The sequence below is a fragment of the Poecilia reticulata genome, linkage group LG12 (genome assembly GCF_000633615.1).
Source record: "Poecilia reticulata strain Guanapo linkage group LG12, Guppy_female_1.0+MT, whole genome shotgun sequence".
Taxonomy (NCBI): Eukaryota; Metazoa; Chordata; class Actinopteri; order Cyprinodontiformes; family Poeciliidae; genus Poecilia; species Poecilia reticulata.
This window is the reverse complement of record NC_024342.1, coordinates 16612489-16631337: the sequence shown is the minus strand read 5'-3', so window position 1 is coordinate 16631337 and position 18849 is coordinate 16612489. Positions and strand designations below refer to the sequence as shown.

The 18849-nt window shown below is 38.3% G+C and overlaps 1 protein-coding gene across 3 annotated transcripts in view; it reads right to left on the bottom strand.

Annotated features, from left to right (window-relative positions):
* The window catches only part of pdlim5b (PDZ and LIM domain 5b), a 42654-nt gene extending 28537 nt beyond the window's left edge, over positions 1-14117 (bottom strand). For 2 of the 3 annotated variants that reach the window (XM_008424247.2, XM_017308015.1), the window contains exons 1-2: positions 13956-14116; positions 7635-7740 (exon numbers count right to left, since the gene is read on the bottom strand). In XM_008424247.2, coding sequence (XP_008422469.1) covers positions 7635-7733 — 99 coding nt within the window. In that variant the 5' untranslated portion in view covers positions 7734-7740; positions 13956-14116. Of the gene's footprint in view, positions 1-7634; positions 7741-13955 lie in introns of all 3 variants that reach the window. The other variant, XM_008424248.2, reaches the window with a different exon arrangement.
* Positions 14118-18849: the final 4732 nt, after the last annotated feature.

The window sequence follows — 18849 nt, the reverse complement described above, 5'->3', positions numbered from 1 at the left end:
CAAGCACCTCATCAGTCAGTCAGCACTCTCTTAACACACTCAAATCCTGCACTCCTATGCTGGCTGCCAAAAGGACTCTGTACTCATTATCTTATGTTGTCTTTATTACCTCCATAACTTCATGTCATCCTTCAACATGGCAGTAGAATATAACTCAATGTGACAAGACAACTAAGTGAACTCTTCAAAGTTCAGTGGAAAGCAGAGGTTTTGGTTATTGTGTCTGTTCACAGAAGTCTGATTCAGATATTGAAGTGAACAACAAATAACTCTGAAAAGTTCTAGTATCTGTCATCTTGAATCCGTTATCCTTGTGCCCACACAGTTGAGTGAAACTATTTATATGAACAAAACTGATAAGGGCAGAGAAACGACAAAAAAAAAAGAAGATATCCTCTTTCCTCACTGCTAAAGAATGCATTCAGGTTGAGCAACTCTGACATGTAGCCATTGTCCCATTGTGTTTACTCTCAACTTAACAAAATAGAGGAAAAGAATGGGAAGGGGAACGAAGTAATGAGGAAGTAACAGCATCTGTGCCAGAGACTGCCACATTTTTTTTTTTTTTTTAAGTCTTGAAAAGTGCTTTCTTCCACTCACTTGTTACTTGATCGGTAACAGGAAGTCCAGAACCCAAAGCTGAGGCTGATGTATGCATACCGACGTCTAGGGCATCTATAGTGCGGTTATACCACTCACAAAAGCCCAGTGTGCAGACAGGCTCTCTGCTTTAACCAAATCACTCGCTCATTACGTGCGTGACGCACAGCATCACACAGCATTTAGTGAAACACATAGGTACTTTTAATCAAGCAACCCACATTCTCAGTATAATAATCATTTCTACAACTTTTGTTTTTCACATGTGTTATGCCTTGTTGAGTTTCCAAAACTCACTAAGCACTGGCTTTACAGCAGCACAAAGTTGCCGAAGAGAGATGACTTTACCTCGGCCTTTAATGCATAACAAAAGTACCGATAGATTTTCAGACTCTCGTTTCGATTTTCTAAAAGTGTGTTTAAAATTTATTTTCTCAACTTTTAAAATCTCTTCTTTTATTCATAGCTCAGATTTTCAAGTCTATAAAGTCTTCTGAATCCCACGGTACAAGAGAAAAGTAATTGGAATCCTGCGCAATCATCACACTCACATTTGTACGCTTGAACAGAGCAGATAAAAATACTTCTTGACTCCATTTCTTAATTCCTTAAACATTTACATAAAGCACAGACAAACACATGCGTTGTCAACAATATTTAATGCTTTAATTTGTGGTGAACAAACTGTATTTCGTACATCCCAAATTCCCCCCCCACCCAATCACTCATGTGGACACAAAACAAATAGATGTTGAGTAAGAATCTCTGGCATGTGCAGTCTATAAATATAAATCAAGAGAGGTCTGAGTGAGACTCGTGACGGAAAGCAGATAAGCAATAAACGGTGACATTCACTGCTCTCCAAAGAGAGAAATAACACTGCGTTTTACCAAATCTTATTGGTTTTATTCTACAATTTCACATCCACCATCAGAACATATAATGGTTTAAGTCTTTGCAACATAAAATGGAAAAGGCCATGTAATGGGTGTGTAAAAATATAATTTAATTACCAGAGTGGTTGATGGCTATGCTTTTTAAATGAATAAGGATATCTGTCCAGCTGCGTTTACACGAATGGGATTTCAGCCATATTGTAGTGAGGCTGCCGTTTCGTGGTTTCCTTCTCCACACTGGTGAATTTACTGCTGTGGAGTCACTAATAATGACTGGTTCTTTCACTGTGGTTCTGTAAATGCAGTAAGCTAGGAGCTGGTAAAACAAGCCATGTTCTACAGCACTAACTGAGACATTATGACAAATCTTACCAACATTGTCCAAAAGGAAATAATAATAGTAAAAAACATACAAGTAAGATGCCAAAAACTGTAATCTAATCCTAAATGAAAATATGCCTAAAATACAAAACAGCACTCCATTGGTTCTACCTGAGCTTCATTGTAACACTGTAATAAAAATAAAATTCTATAACTTTCTAAGAAAATTCACTATCCACCTTCAATATTTTACTGAACAGCTTAGCTAGCCCAGTGCTTTTAGCTTCACACTTCAACACCACGAAGACACTAACCACCTCCCTTGCTTCTCAGCATGCAACTTCCTGCCTTCAGTGAAAGTATGGAGTAAGGAGGAGGATTGTTGCTTCACATCTGAGACGTCATGCTACGGGAAGTATCTTGTGGTGGGAGCTGGAAGGCTAGTCAGCTGCATGTCACATCTGTGAAGGACGGAGTGAAGACAGAGAACCTTATATGGAGAAGTCTTGAGCTTAAAGGCCGTGTCATCGCAAACAAGGAAAGGCTCACAGAACCTCACTATGTCACAATGCTGCCTGATAGTATAGCTCCGAGTTCATCTAAAGCCACTTAAAACGAAACACAACATCATAATTAGGCATGAGCCAGTATGAAATTATGACTGTATGACAAGCTAAAAATATTACAGTTTCATGGTGTCACGCCATTATAATTCCAGCTCAAAAATGGGTTATTTTGCAGTTTCTTTAGGATGATTTGAGGTGAACAAAAAAAGGTGTTTTCTGACATAATGTCACATGACTCTTTGACATAACCCGCCACTGCCAGAGCCACCGCTCTTCTGAAAGAGCAATTTGGACCAATGTGAATTTAACTGGAGTCTCAAATTAGTCTTCCTCTTAATTCACAAAATACTTAAAGTCCTCATGTAGGAAGTTTCAAATATAGATGAGTGCTGTACTTTACTTCTAGGGAGAAGCTTAAGTCCTTCAGTATTTAAGCAAGAGAATGTTGTAGGAGGATTCTTTATAACATAAAGAACATCATACATAATCCTGAGAATCCTCTTCATCTTCAGTCAGAGGCTCTTTTAGAACCACTAAGACAGGCCACTACAGGGAATCCTTTCATTCCCAGCCATCAGCACCTACAGTAACTCTTTGAATGGAATTGTATAATAACAGTGACATCATTTAATTTCCCTTTTATTGTTTGAAATTGAATCATGCCTCAGTATCAGTAATGTTGAAGTATCATGCAGTCAGTTTGTAGTTATGTTGAACAGTAGCACACAGCGGGGGACAGGTTGTTCAAATAGCACAGGCTCATCTTCTCAAAGCCAAGCATCCCAATTAAGGACATGAACAGAGGTAGACAAACTGTTGTCATGGTTTGATCCCAGTCTGTTACTACATCAATCTGGCGGCTAGAAAGGATGCCAGGAAAACCTTAAAGGACCTCTTAGTCAAATTGCCATGACGACACAAACAAAAACACGTAGCAAAGTACCAACCCTGCACTGAATACTAAACACTCTTTATTGACAGGTCCAGAAAAAAGCCAGCTGGTTTAGCCTCCTGAGCCAGAAGATATGGAAAAGTTTGAGCCAAGAGGCAGAACTGGATCCCAACTCCATCCTGTTCGGTTTGAAGTGAAACATTCGACAACAGCTTTCTGCTACAGTAAGAGAACAACACAAAAGGTTTCTCCAAAACATTGTGCTTCGCTCTAAAAAACTCCATTACTATGAACGCCCAACCATATTTTGACAGTGGTACAGAAAAATGCCAAAAGTTGTAGTCAAAGCTCTTCCCCTAAAACAGGTCATGAGTTTCAGCAAGCAGGGTTTTTTTCTAGTCACATGGAAGAAATTATAGAAAAGTTTTAATTCCTCCAAAAAGTTGTCTAAATCAAAATAAAGTGACAGCATAGCTACTCTTTATAGAGCTGCCATTTTGCAGGAGGGAGCCTGAAAGCAGATGCCCTCCTAAAAGCTTGAGGCAGACACAGACCAATCACACCGGGATCAAACGCAGACTGCAGGGAACAGCTATTCATATGGAACCTGAATGCATCTCCAGGAGCCTGCACAACTGATGGTTAAGGAAAATACAAGCTGCTTCCCAGCTAAGCAGCACAGACCACAGCTTGTCTGTGTGGTTTCCGAAAATGCAGGGTATGTTTTTTTTTTCCCCTTTAACAGCTTGCTTTTATTTGTTTCTGAACCAGCAGTTATGGTCAAGTCCAAACAGCCAACATGATCAAGAAGCCAAATAAGATATTAGGTTTTGAGTCGCGATATTTTCTTCAATGGAAGGCATTTTACCTAGACCTATGTTTTTGGGGTAGTGTTTTTATATTGCATTAAAATTTTAAACCTTTTCCCTGAACCAGTTCTCAACCTGCCAAGAAGCAAAAAAACAAAATTCAAATAAACAGACACTTTAAGTGTATACTTCTTTTACTATAAGCAAGAACATTTCTAGTACAAAATGCTTCCTAGAGTAAGTTTCCGCCGTATTTCATGGTGGTTTATAGAGGTCTGTCGAGTCTGCGGAGAGGAAATTAAACTGCAGTTTTGGCCACCGTCTCGTGTGCTGGATTTAAAAGAGCTTCAGAAAAATGTCTGAGAAGAATAATGGTTGGTGAGTGAAGGGGCTGTTTAAAGGCAGATCAAAGAGAGCAGTAAAAGACTGCTGCAAACAAAATTAAACTAACAATACTCCCAGACAGGGCAAGTGTCCCAATTAATGTTGGAATATCTTTGAGAGGAGTCTGGTCTAAAAAGCTTAAAAAAATAGAAATAATTGAAATTAAAACCTTTAAAAAGTATGTTAAATTTATGTCCAATCTTAATGCAATTTCTATGGCCTAATTTATATTCAGATAGAGTGGAATTAACTTTTCCATACTAAAAATATAGTGGCTAAAAGCAGTGCTTTACTGCAAAGCTTCCTGCAGAGACCAACCTAAAATTAGCCCGTCTGTTTTCAGAAGGTATTACAAGACCTTATAACAGCAAATAAAGAGAAAATAACAAGAAACAGGCCCAACAGACAAAGAAATAGATTGAGTGCTGCTCCTCCAGCATACGTATTCCAAGGGAGAATAAAAAGCATTTTGAGAGTATTTTCCAGCTGTGGAAAACAGTCAAAAGGGAACTCTGAAAAGAAGAGCAGCAGCCTTGTACTGAATTATCTGGAAGAGTCGCAGGAAAAACAAATAGCGGCACCCCTCCACCACACACACACACACAAGTATATAATTGAGTCCTAGCTGTATAAATCATTCATGAGGTACTGGGTGGTCCTAGTTTGAACAATTAACAGCACTGAATCAAATTTGTTATTCAACAAAACGTCAAATACAAAGAGTCTGAATATTGTTGTCTGGTATTGGACAACAATGTGAAAGCTGTGCTACAACAGTTTGGTGGATATTACCCTTATTGCATCTCTTGCAGTCATTAAGAGTTATTTTAAGATCTAAAGCCCAAAATTCCCTATACGGAAATCCCAATAATTGTCTGCGGTCGTCCTGCGACCAGCCTTATACTTTGTTCATAACCGTTGGATCACTTACATATGCTAGACATATGTAAAGTCAAGTCATTGCATCATTACTCCATGGCAGCGTCATTTATCAGAGCAAGTTCAAGCTCGGATGTGTTGTCAACAGACGCATACTCCTCAACATGGTAAGTATATTTAACATCTCTGATGAACCTTGAAACAAGCTTGAGGTCAACACAGTTTTCTACCTCACCAACTGAATGAAGGGATTAAAGGAGCAGCTAAACTTTTTGCAGATGTTTGTAAATGTGTCTTGTCCACCAACTCTGACGGATCACTTCCAATAATGCTCACCATGTCTAAATTGAGATTAAATTATACATCGTACCACCACACAGTCAGGACACAAACCAGCCACCAAATTATAAACCAAGGATAGATTCATTAGAGATTTTTGAAATAAAATACAGGCTAGTAATAAGGCATGATGAGTGGCGCAATGCTTTACTTCAAATCCTCGACTGAAGCCGGTTCTAGACACTACACAAATTAAGCAGGGTTGCACAATATCCTGCAACCCTGCCACCCTTTTTTTACAGATTATTTTATTTGTTTTTCCAATCTTTAAATAATCTTGCGCCGCCCCACCTCTCTGAGCTTTTACAATGACTGTTCACTAAACTCTCCTGTTCACTAAGCTGCTCAGAAGAGCAACTTCATCTGCATGTGAATGTCAGACAGGCCTATCTGCTGTTTTTCTTTAGATCACCTCTGAAAATCCATTTTTATTCTTAGACCTTTGACCCACCACAATTGAGCTATTTTTATTTGTTAGAGTTGCTTTATAGTATCTTTTTCTGTCTTCTTTCATTTGCGATTTATTGCTTATACTAGTAGAGAATATCTGTTCAGTACTTTGGTCAGGAGTGTTCTTAAACTGCATAAATAAAGTTGGCTTGGCTTCTACTTATATATATATATACATATATATATATATTTTAAGTTGTCCACCAAAGACAACTTAAAATATATATATATATATATATTTTAAGTTTAAATATGTAAATATGTGGTTTTACGTTTAAATATGTAAAACCACAAAATGACTCATGTTTAGACTGATGGTTGCATGTAATTGTCTGGACATTAACAGACTCACCTGTCACTTGTTTTTTCCTGCTGTACTAGTGTTGTTGAGGGAACTCTGCTATCAGACAAGCTTCTAAATGAGGACGTGCTTCACGCTTCATTCATCAGCTGCTTTCATATTGACACGAGGTCCACTGACAACATAATGTCCCGCATACCAATTATTATCACGGTAGCGAGACTTAAAAATAGTGTGGAAAACAAACGTTGGCCTTTCTGTTCTCTTCAAGTGGCTGCGTCTGAACGCCGACGGACACATCACCAAATGAGAGGCGTAATTTCTTTGCACACATGATACTCGACATTCCGTAACTGATCCTGCCAACAACAAATAAACAGAGGAACTGACCTTGGTCGTGACACTGAGATTAAGAGTTTCATAACAGGAAGTGGCGAGACCTGAGTGACTCCCCTCTCATTCTGAAGAAGTACACAAAACACAGTCCATACGGGTGGAGGACTAAATGGCAACTTTTAGTTGTATTTGCTGAACTGCTAATGTGAACGGAAGGTTTCCTTTAAATTTCTGTAACAGATGTTGTAACACAATGCTTGAGAAATGTTCTCCTCAACCAGTATCATAAATTGTGTTATTGTGTATATTCACGGCAACAAAAAGCCATCCAGCTGCCAGAACACAGATTGAAAGGTCCTGGTCAGTCCACTTTGAATTTATGTGGCAGAACGTCCCCAAATAGTTATTACAGAACCACTGTGGCTCTCTAGGGTTACACTCAACCGCTTCCACAGCGCACTGTGTCTCTAATCAGGACAAATACCAGGGAAGAGGGAAGGTCACTTATCCCTCAGTCAAATGACTAAATGACAATAGTCATCAACACCCATTTGCTTAATCAATAAAATATGTGATTCATTTTCCAAATGGACAGATTATGTCTGGATCCTGTTATGCAATGTGATTTTGACAACAATAGGCAAAAAGGAGGAGTCAAAAGCTTTGAGCAACAGGCCACAAACTGTTGAATGAGTTGTCCAAATCCAGAAACAAGAGCCACACAAGAGGCAAATAGTCCTTTTGTCAACGACGAAGCAAATGGCAAAACGTGCATGGGTCGCATTCCTTTGAGGTGACCATCATGAAGTGAAGGGTATGTTTGTGTGTGTGTGTGTGTGTGTGTGTCCATCCCCTACTCACCCGTGAGATGGTGAGGGGCAGGCAGAAGTCCTTCCCTCCTTGCAGTCTAAAGCCCCACGGGGCGGGGCCGGCCAGGGAGACACTGTAGCTGCTGTTCATGATGCACCTAGAAACACACATTTTATCACTTTATTAGGCTTGTATCTAGATAACAGGGTTTCAAACTTCATTGACATATCATGTGATTAGCTTAATTGATTTAGAAGATCCAAAACAAAAACACAGATTTCAACATTTTCTATGAATAAAACGCTAAATAAGTGGGTCACACATTAGTATTCGGCTCCCCTGAGTCAATCCTTAGCCAACTTTGAATACCCAGCCTTTTTTTTTTTTTTTAAAGGATTGCTCCAAGCTCAGTCAGACTGGATTTTTTAAACATTAATAACTAAATTTATGTCTGACATTTGTCTAATGAATTAATATGCCGAGATTCAATTGCAAACCTTTTCACAATATATCTGGCTGAATCCTTAGTCATTGTCTTGGTTGTGGGTTAGTGTAGTCAAAGGGTCAAAACAGATGAACAGAAAACAGCATCAGCAGCCAGTCACATTGTCACATTGGTGGAAAGTCATAAAGTCTCATTTGGTCTCCTCCAATTAGACGGCTTTCTTACATACGTCTCCTATGTTCCAGCCATGGCTTGTGGTAAACTTTAAAGGAGGGCTTCTTACGGTTTTCCTCCCAATGTTCCTCCGAAAATGCCGTATTCGTGGAGTTAACAACCAGTGGTTATTCTGTTAACATTTTTTGAATTGTTGCAGCTCCTACACAGTTACCAAGCTTCTCTGTTTAATGGTCTCCTTGGTCAACTTGTCCGTTTATGAGAAGAGCCATGCTTTAGTAGGCTTGCAGTTGAATTTTCTCAAATTTTAGGAAAACAGATTGAACAGTTCTTTATTGCATGTGTCCCCAAGATGGGATTTTGATTTATAACCAACTTGTCCAGTACTTAATCCCTGGGCTGTCTCCTGTGCTCCTCAGTGTCCATGATGATGTTTGTTCACTTATGTTTTCCCAATGTTTTTAGAGCTATTTTTATAATGCCATCAAATTTTTGACAGGTGAATTCTGGATTCAATTAGTGTAAAGTCTTACTTATTTTTCCTTCTTTTCATTTAAAAACAATTGGAAATCATGAACCAGTCTCCTTTCACATCACAATCATGCACTATATTTTGCAGATCTACCAGTTAAATCCTTTTAAAATGCCTTGTTTGCAGATTTAATTTGGCAAAAGTTTAAAAAGGGGTGTGAATACTTTTGGAAGGCACTATACTGACTAAAGAACATAAATAAGGATGAGAAAACTAAACCTGTTTTTTATATTTTGTCAACAAGATTCAAATGTCAGACTCAGCCGTTTTAGAGCAGGTTTTAGTTGCTTAACAAGGAAAACTATCGGCATGAAGAGTGAAAGTGATTCTGCAGCAGGTTGTGGCCAGCTTATATTTTGAAATGAACAGATTGACAGCCAAAGGGGGAAAAAAAAAGAGGATGAATGTTTAATACTTTGTGGAAATTATTAAATAATGCTGACCAACATATCCAGCTGAATGAATGTAAGGCTTGAAAGAACTAGTACAAATTGGGGGTGAGGGGGAAACAAAAGGAAAATAAAGACCATCTCAATCAGCATTTTAAAGCCATTTGTTGAGCACATTATGTCAACAATCTGTCACCAAGTGTTCTGCATGAGACAAGCAGTCTTTCTTCACGGGAAAAACAAGGGAAGCTACTTGTATACCTGCTTATTAAGGATAAAAGACCAGCGCTGTTTTGAACATAATTCAAACCAAGTGTAATCATGCCAACATTACACTTAGAGGGCCAAAACCAAGGAAAATAAGGCATTCTGAAAATTATGAGCTGTGAGGGAAAGGCATCATTACTCCAGTCAAGCGGGCAACATCTTGAATTTCATCTTTCCTTTTCGCACACAAACTCATATCTCAGCTTTAGAGCTCAAGAGACAAGACAAAATGTCTTCCATGCATTCATATTTAGACAACCCCCGCCTTTGTTAATCACAAGGAGCAAAGAGACAAGATGTCGTTCCTCGCACCACTGCTGCAGCGCTGGACCTGCGCAAGAAAGAAGTGAAGACGAGACACACCCTTGATAGCGAGGGACTTGTTAGAACTCAGATTTCACTGGTAACTCAAAGTTGTGCAAGCTTTCCAAGAATTACTATAAATCTAAGCACACCTCAGTAGCTCCTTATTCTCAAATTCATGTGTGCAAATATATTAACAATGCCTCAATTAGAAATTAAAAACGACAGGAAGGCAGCAAGGTGCATGCAAGCATAAAAATATTTCATGCACCATTATGCTTCACTGTCTAATGCCCGCCTGTTATGCATTCCTTTTCCCTTGAAACACTGAAGCTTTAAAATACTTACTAGAAGAAAGACTGAGGTCAAGTGGGGTGAAATGTGATGGCTTGGTATATCGTGAAATTTATTTAAAGCGATAAGTGAGGGAACTGTTAAACCAGATTTGCAGAATACTGTTTTTTTTTAGAGGAAGGTGTGTGTGTTTGTGCCCGTTTCACAACTTGATACTTAACAGTCATGTGGAAATGTTACCTTTGCCCCGATCAAACAGAAAGGGTGCACGCAGACACCAAAACCAAAACATCAAACACCACGTGCTCTATAGTATGTTTACAATACTTGAAGAAGAAACTCCCTTCTCCATTTTATTCAGTCGGTAAAAGTCGTTTCTTGAGCTAGAACAGGTGACTTAATGTTTCATTTTATTCAAGAAATTACATATGTAATCCCCAGAAACACAGCTGGGTTATAAGACGACATGCCTTTCTTTCCCAGTGAATATTTCACAAGTAAAATGTTTTATCATCCTAAAGGAATGTCTTTATGAAGCTGCCAGTCAGGCTGCCTCTGGGACAAAGCACCACCTGCTGCAGCCCGTCACCTGGTTTTGTTGTACCAGACACATGGCAAATCAGGGAGCCTGTTTTCACACGATCTTCCATTCAAGCCTGAAGGAGAACAAGCGGATATGAGGAAAGGAGACGCAAAAGGGAGTAGAAATGGGGAAGGAAAGGATTAAAACTACATGTGAAAGTGACGGGGTAGCTGAACACCTGATGGCATGCACCGTTTCCCCCAACTGTTACCTGGCAACAAACTGAGTTTTTCCCCATTAACACATAATTCATCCTAATATCACCATATAGTTTTACAATCTTCATGTCAGAAGTGCAGCTGACTTTTCGGGGAGCATGGGAAATGTTGTTGAACTTCCTTTTATTTTAAATCAAACAAATGACGATGACAAAAAAATAGAGAACTAAAGTAGAATGAAAAATGACAGAGAAGGCAGACAAAGGTACCAAACATGCTAGTTGATTAAAAATATCAAAGACTGTTTTCAGTCCTCTCTCTCCTTCGTGGAGTAAAAACATTTCAGTAAAAAAGATGGAGAAGGTGTTTGTTGCTGGTTACAAAATGCATATGGGCAGATCTGGAAAGACCAGTGAACTATAGCTAAATCAAAAAGACGTACTAGGTACATTAAATGAGGAATAAAGTTGGTGACGACAAAGGATGTTTTGCTTTTTAAGGCTTGTAATTAACTTAGATTTTGTTATTTTAAAGAACCACATAGAAAGCAATAGAAGAGATTATGACTCAAAAACAACGGAATCTGTGGAAAGTCTTTAAGATAATTCAGGTATTATGGTATATACATATCCAGCAGGTAAACTAAAGCTGTGCTGGCTGAAAACTGCCATAAAGCCAGAAACATCAATGCTCAAGCAAATAATTTGGAATACAAACATCTGTGAATACTGAACCACATAATGGGGAATTCGGTGTACATGCAATAAGATGTATATATAAGCTAGTCTTTATAAAAAGCATAGAAACACAAGCAGTAATCCATCAGTTCAGCACTTTCTCAAATTACAGCGCTATTTCTGAGGTTTCTTCATCCAAGTTGTGATTGCACCACATGTCTGTGTTCAGCAGACTAAAATGAAGAGAAATGTACAGAAGTCATAGTTCAGAAAAAAAGAACTGGGAAGCCATCCTTCACATTGTCAAATGTTTTGTTTACCTTCTCATTTAAGGACTGACCTATGAACCACCAATGCTGACAAACAGCTGATGCTCTGAGGCCTTTGAGTTCATAGTCTTAATGTACAACCCTTTGGGAAAACAGGACTCTGAACTGCCCAGGCTTGCATATTTCGGAGTATTTACTTTCACAGTCAAATGAATCGACTCATTTTGAAGTGGCGAGATTTGAATCACGACTCCGGTCATGACAGACGCACACATATCAATAGCATTACCTAATAAGGAGAGAACAAAGATCGGGCCCATCTCATGCCCCTGCTTGTTTTGCAATCTCTAATGATATCATGCATAGACATGAGCAGACACACCTCTCAGTGTTTTCGCACAGATGAAAAACAGTCGAGATGTGCATCAGAATTTCTCAGCAACATTCACATCGACACATCTGCAAGTTTGAAAGAGAATTCCCCTTTTGGGCCTTATCTGTCAAGCTCCTATCGTGTTGGCACCACTGCAAAGCATTTCATCGCTTTTTCCCAGATATTAGCTCAGACATTTAAATGGCTCTGAGCTGAATGGCAGGCAGAGCATTTAAATAGCTTGAAAAATGTTTTTTCCTCAAGTGTCTGACTGTAAAGTAAATAACACATCCTGATAGGAACAGCTTGAATTTTTTGCAGAATATCTCAACTCCTTAATGAGTTTAAAATTAGGCTACTTTGGAGAAGGGGCCGAGGAGTTGAGGGATGTATAAATGCAATTAGGGTGCCTTTTCACATTCTTTCATGTTGCAAAAACAAACACCAATTTGATTAATTTCAATCTTTTCAGGTAAGAGATCCAGGGCAGCAATCAGTCACACAGTCCACAAATCTGACAGCGAGACTTAAAAGAGCGACAAGAAGAACCCTTATGTTGAAAAAAACCTCATGTGTAGTCTCATGTGAAGTTTACCACAAGGAGTACACTGCATATTAAAGAAGGTTTCATGGTCAGAGAAAACCAAAACTAAGCCAAAGTGGTGGTGGTATCATCGTGGTATGGGAATGCTATTCTGCAGTAGCAACCAATGTAGAGGCTGCAAAAGACTCAACAGTGTACAGTAACTTTGTCACCTTGACAACAACCCTACAGCAAAAGTTACAATGTTTAGATGAAGGCATATCCAGGACGTCCCTGTCAAAATCCAAATCTGTGGGAAGACTTTAAAATGAATGACAAATTAGAAACGGGCGCACCCATAAACATTTGTATGTTTATGTCTAATTTTCTTTTTGTTTCTTACATAAAGTACTTTAAAAGAGTCTCTAAAGGTCCAAGGGTCATAAATGCCTTTCACAAGGCACTGCAAGTTCCCTAATCTTAGGCCAGTACAGTAAATTTCCTAATAAAATGAACCACCACCCCTGCAAACAAAGGTGCATTTCAACTGGAAAAGCCTTTTCTTTAATGGTAATTAAACACGGGTCACCTGAACTGAATGCAGGAGCCGCTCCCCTTCATGACCCCAGCTGCATGCGTCACACCGTGATTGTGTCAAACCATGTTTTCTTCATGCGGTATTCAAAAGAAAGAATGTCTGCAAGTTTTGATGAGCACAGTGTGTGAGATTTGTCATCTGAAGTTCGGGTTTCAGACGTCAGGCTCATTTCACAGGGCTTCAGGAGGAGGCTCTGCTGCTAGGTAACGTCACAGCGAGATATTGACTGAGTGGCCCTGTATTTACTGCACCTTATCGCAGCACTTTCACTGAAAACAAAGGGAATCTCTTTGACTTCACTTGAAATGCTAAAAAATACGTTATATTAGAGCTCAATAAATTAAAATTAAGTCATACTCCTGATAGGATCGTCAAATGTAGAATTTAATCATCAAACGTCTTGCCCAATCCTAGATATTTTTAAATATCCATGTCTTACTATTGACATTGCTAGCCAACACAGGTTATTTATTTATAGAGAAACAACTACACTGAGGATAATGAATAATGTAGTCAGTCTGTTCACCCATGTGTTCACTTTCAGAAGGTGCAGGACCGCACTGATAAAACGCATGCCTAAGATTATTACAGCTCTCCCAGATTAAACGGAAACAAAAAAACATACCCGCACAAAACAGATTATAACCCGTTTGTTATTTAATTTTTTTATTTTACAAACATGTGATTTTGAAAGTTCAGATTAAGTTCTGAATTGCAGCTGCGTAGCGGGAACAAAAAGCTGTAAAATAATGACGTAAATAAAAAAAAATATTAACATTGTGCTCACCTTACCTGGAGGAACCCGGGTTTGTGTTAAAGAGAGGGGAGCGACTTCTGCCCGTCGATTCTCAGCCTCCAAGAAATGAAGCGAGTGGAACTGAAACTTCCGCCTTTAAGCCAGCCCTTCAGACAAGCGTGGAGGAGGGTCTACTAGCTACACCGGCTCTCTGAGGCTGGGGGCAGCACGACTGCAGGCAGACAGGCAGGCAGGCAGAGGCTTGTCCTGAAGGTGGGACAGGAACAAAACGCACTGACTGACCTGCATGAGGCAAAGCTAAGCGCGGAAAGTCGCTTTATAAACGTCTAGCGGAGGGTTTAGCTTCACTGTTGTAGTGTGACTAAAAAAAAAGGGGAAAAAAAGTATGCGGTTGCTTGGTGGATTGTTATCTTTTGGCTATTTGACTAAAGTTGCGGTATGTATCGTTTACAAAAATATGTTAAATATTCTTTTTTCCATATTTGTTAAAATTGTCACTATTTAGTGATAATGTCATAGAGAGAGAGAGAGATAATCTGTAAAAAGTTCTAGCTCTCCCACCTCCTTTCTGAGCTTCTATTGCCATCTGACGAAATGCACAATCCAACCAATCAGAGCCAGGAGGAAGGTCTTAGTGCTGTCAATCAAGAGGAGACACATGCTGCCAAGTGTGCTAATGGTGAAAAAACAACTCACGGTCCAGGAAAACCATTAATCTGGTGGCTATGCTAACAAGCCTTAGCATTAGAGGCAGGCTATGCTGTGGTACATCACCTGCACCATAGCAAAGAGCAAAGGGAGGAGGGTGAGCAGCATGTACACAAGAGTGATTGACAGAATTAAGACTCTCCCCCTGGCTCTGATTGGTTGTTCTTGACTGAATGGTGCATTTCCGCAATTAGTGGGAACACTGGGAGAGGAGCTTGACTTTTTCACAGTCTAGCTGTCTTATACTGTCAAGACATAATAATCATTTTAATAAATATATTTAAAAAAGAACATATTTTTATAGAAGTTGCACGCTGCAGCTTTAAGTTTGACAACAGGGTTTAGAGTGTAAAATCTATTAAATATATAGGGCACCTAGCATTTCTAGATAACAGTGTATGGATTTCAAAAATACAGTATGTAACACGGCTGGTCCAAGGTTGCACGGGGCTTCAGGGGCCCCTCTTCCTGCTTAGAACATCACCATGGACCAGTGTTTTAATACCAGTTTGGTGGAATATGGGGGAGGAGCCCAAGCTTAACTGGCTTAGCTTAAAAACAATCACTGATAATGGGTGATATTTTCTGAGATGTATGTGTGAACAAATTGAACTCAAGCACAAAGATTAAGCTTATAGCATCATATTGTCGATGCGGTAAGACAACAGTTAATCTATGAAAATTATTTTTTACACTTTTACAAAGTGATTTGTGTGGGTTCCTTTTAATCTCAAATCTGCATGTGTGGCATTTTAAAATCCTTTAATTTATCTATGCAGAAACTGTTAGGTCAAATTTGATTGTGCTCTCATTTTCAATAAACAAATGTTAAAATCTACGCTATGGTCTATGTTAAAATGTAAGCATTTATGGAGGGTTGTAGGTTTGGTAGCTCTAAGCAGCTGCTTAGGTCTATTTTGCCTGGGGTCAGCTCTGCATCCATCCATCTGGTTTCTCTCCATTCATTTTGTGTTTTTTGTCTGTTAAATATTTCAACAATGACCACAATAGAAACATGTTGTATTTACACTTTCAAAATTGGCAAAAAATTTATTCAAATTGTAAACTTTGCAGCAACCATACTATTAGAATGTTATTTATACACTCCTTAGGTAAAATCTGTCATCAAGTTTCAGTACTTAGAAAATCTGGTGATTAAAAAAAATTAGGGAAGATGTGATTTGAAGGAATTAAAATCCCTCAATCTTCTCTTGATTTGCTTTGACCAGTTACCGGCATGTCTAACGCTGAATGTTTTTTTTTTTTTTTTTTCAGATTCTTTAAATGCATAAAAACTTCAACACCAGCATTTTTCAGTAATTATCAATAAACAGCATGTTTTTGAAAGCACTTTGTTTTGTGTTTGGCAATCAGGGTTGAAAATATAATTTCATGCATTAATAATCTAACCTGCATTAACAGTCATATAATTGTGCTTGTCACATCAAATTGTTTGGATTTGACAGGGGAAATCCAGATTACTATATCTCGTCTTTTACATGATTCTTCTTATTTTGACTTACAGATAAAAGTTTATATTCTGGAGTAAGATCCATGTAATTTTTGCAAAGAATTGTATTATCAGAAGGTCAGGCTTAAGCTATAGATTTAGTGCATCTCACCATTAGAGCACTGTTTCAGTATCCATAAAAAGACATCAGACTTTTACCCACATATTCTTGTCATTTAGAAGATAATGTTAACTCATTTTGATTTTCTCCCTCCCTCTCGTTGTATTGATGGTAAATGGCTTTGTACTTGTATAGCGCCTTATCAAGCCCAAAGCGCTTCACCCATTCACGCACGCACTCACACGCTGATGGTGGCAAGCTACTGGATAGTAGCCACAGCTGCCCTGGGGCAGCCTGACAGAAGCGATGTTTGATGTAAATGAAAACCATCTTATTAATGTTATTCTTTATTTTTCAATGTTTGCCTTGGGATATTTTTATGCCTGCACTAGAATTACTCATTTGAAAATACTCATTGGCATTTTCCTATTAGAAGGTTAGACTCTATAGAGAATCTAACTTTTACACATCGTTATGGAAGAAGTCTTTAAAACTCTGACAAAGATTTGGCATTCTCTGCTGCATCCGTGCACAGTGAAGTCATGCTTTCCAGTAAATACCTCAGTGTAGAAGTCAGACACAACGTATGCCATCCTCTCCGTGCAACGTGCTCCACTGTCAGCAGACTGATGCCTTTCATAAGGTGAAACAATGTGACTGCAAGTATCATTAGTTTCGAATAAATCCAGTTCCACACAGTCTTCAAGAACTAATCTTATGATCCATGTTGGTACGGCATGAAGACTTTGTTTTAGCCCAAAAGCTATTAAATATTCCATGTGTTGTTTTGGTAAAAATGTTTGGATGTCTCTAAATGTTGAGTTGAAACTAAATATTTATTTATCATGGTGTGAAAAATGGTTTTTCCACTTCCTGATTTTAAGCATTTGAGAACATCAAACAAATTTAAATATTAGCCAAAGAGTACACAAGTAAACACAAAATGCAATTTTAAATGAAGGTGTTTATTATTACATGCGGGGGGGGGGGACCCTGTGGGGAAAAAGTGATTGTCACCTAAACCTGAAAACTGGTTGGGTGAACCTTTGCTCGTAAAATTGCAATCATGTGTTTGTGACGACTTGCAATGAGTGTTTTATAGAACTTTATCACTTTCATCTTTGCAGAATTGTTCTAACTCAGCCACATTTGAATGTTTTCTTGAACTGGAATAGCTTTTTAAGGTCATTCCACAGCATCTCAATAGGATTAAGGGCAGGACTTTGACTAGGCCACTTCAGAGTCCTCATTTTGTTTTTCTTCAGACTTTCAGAGGTGGAAATTGTGGTCTGCTTTGGATCATTGTCCTGCTGCAGAACGAAAGTTTGTTTCCACTTGAGTTAAAATGACAATTCGCAAAGGTTTTCAGGGACGCAGACAATATGTTTTGGATAAATATCATTTGGTCAAATGAAACTAAAATTGAAGTCTTTACATTTGGAGGGAAACATGAGAAATGAGAAAACTATAGACTAACAATTGTGAATAGGAGAGGCAGCAGGAAAAAAAATCGCTCTCCCATTAGTCTGACATTCAGCAAATAGTGATTAAAAATTATTAGCCAAATTTAATGTCAGACAGCGAGAAATGTTTTTGTATTTTGACGCAATGTGTGTAAATAAAATTTGGGTTTAAATTTACTTGCTGCACTGCTGAGTGTTTCTGTGTCAAAGTAGACTTCAGTGACAGTGTTGACATGCCCTCTAGTGGCCAAAATGATCTTCACAATTCCTGTAAATGTGATACATTCAGCTATCTATAGAATTTTATAGCTTGGACTGTAAAGATTCTAGCCTCTTGCCAACAAACATACATGTATGAAATCTTCATTCCATTCCTTGTTTCATAAAAACAAGAAATGTAATGACCAGGATGTCCTGAAAGACGTTTGTGAGAATGTGCCTGGAGATTTACTGGGAGTCCAGCAGCTAAATCCCCTGTGTAATTTTTTTGAATCACTCAGCTGCACAAGATATTCATCTGAGGATCTGTTACATGCCTTCAGATTATTATACCTAAATGAGCAAGCACCCTGTCTTGGTTTTAATGCATTATATGAAAGACATATAATGCATTATATGCTGCAGAGAAATGAATTCACACTAAATGTTTAAAGTTAAAAGTGTCAGAATGAGTGAAATTTATAAGAAATAAATATAACTTGAACAAGTTATTTTAAATGTTTGCTGTCCTTTCTTTCTCAAGTTGACCTAAGCTTCTAGAAACGTTTAATTATCCATGATTATCTTGTTTCACATGGATAAAAATCTGGTTTACCATTACTTCTTTTTTTCACTTTTCAAAACTAGGATAAGAGAGAACACATCATTCAAGAAAAGCAGACAGGCGTTGATCTTCAGAATGTAGCTGCAAGAAATTATCTTTACTAGACATTCAACAGTTAATTTAAAAAAATAAAAAATACTGAATCAACTAGACCTGTAACAAGACTGGCTTCCGAAATTCACAGAGACAGCTGTTGCAGCTTTTCTTGTGTGAAATTACACATCAGTAAAATACACTTGATTTTTCATGTCTTTTTTGGTAAGTATGGGAGCTTTCCTTAGACCAGATTTTAGCTATAAACTAAACTAGGAATGTAAGCTTGTCTACAGAATAAATATTTCCAGATAGGTACAGTTATT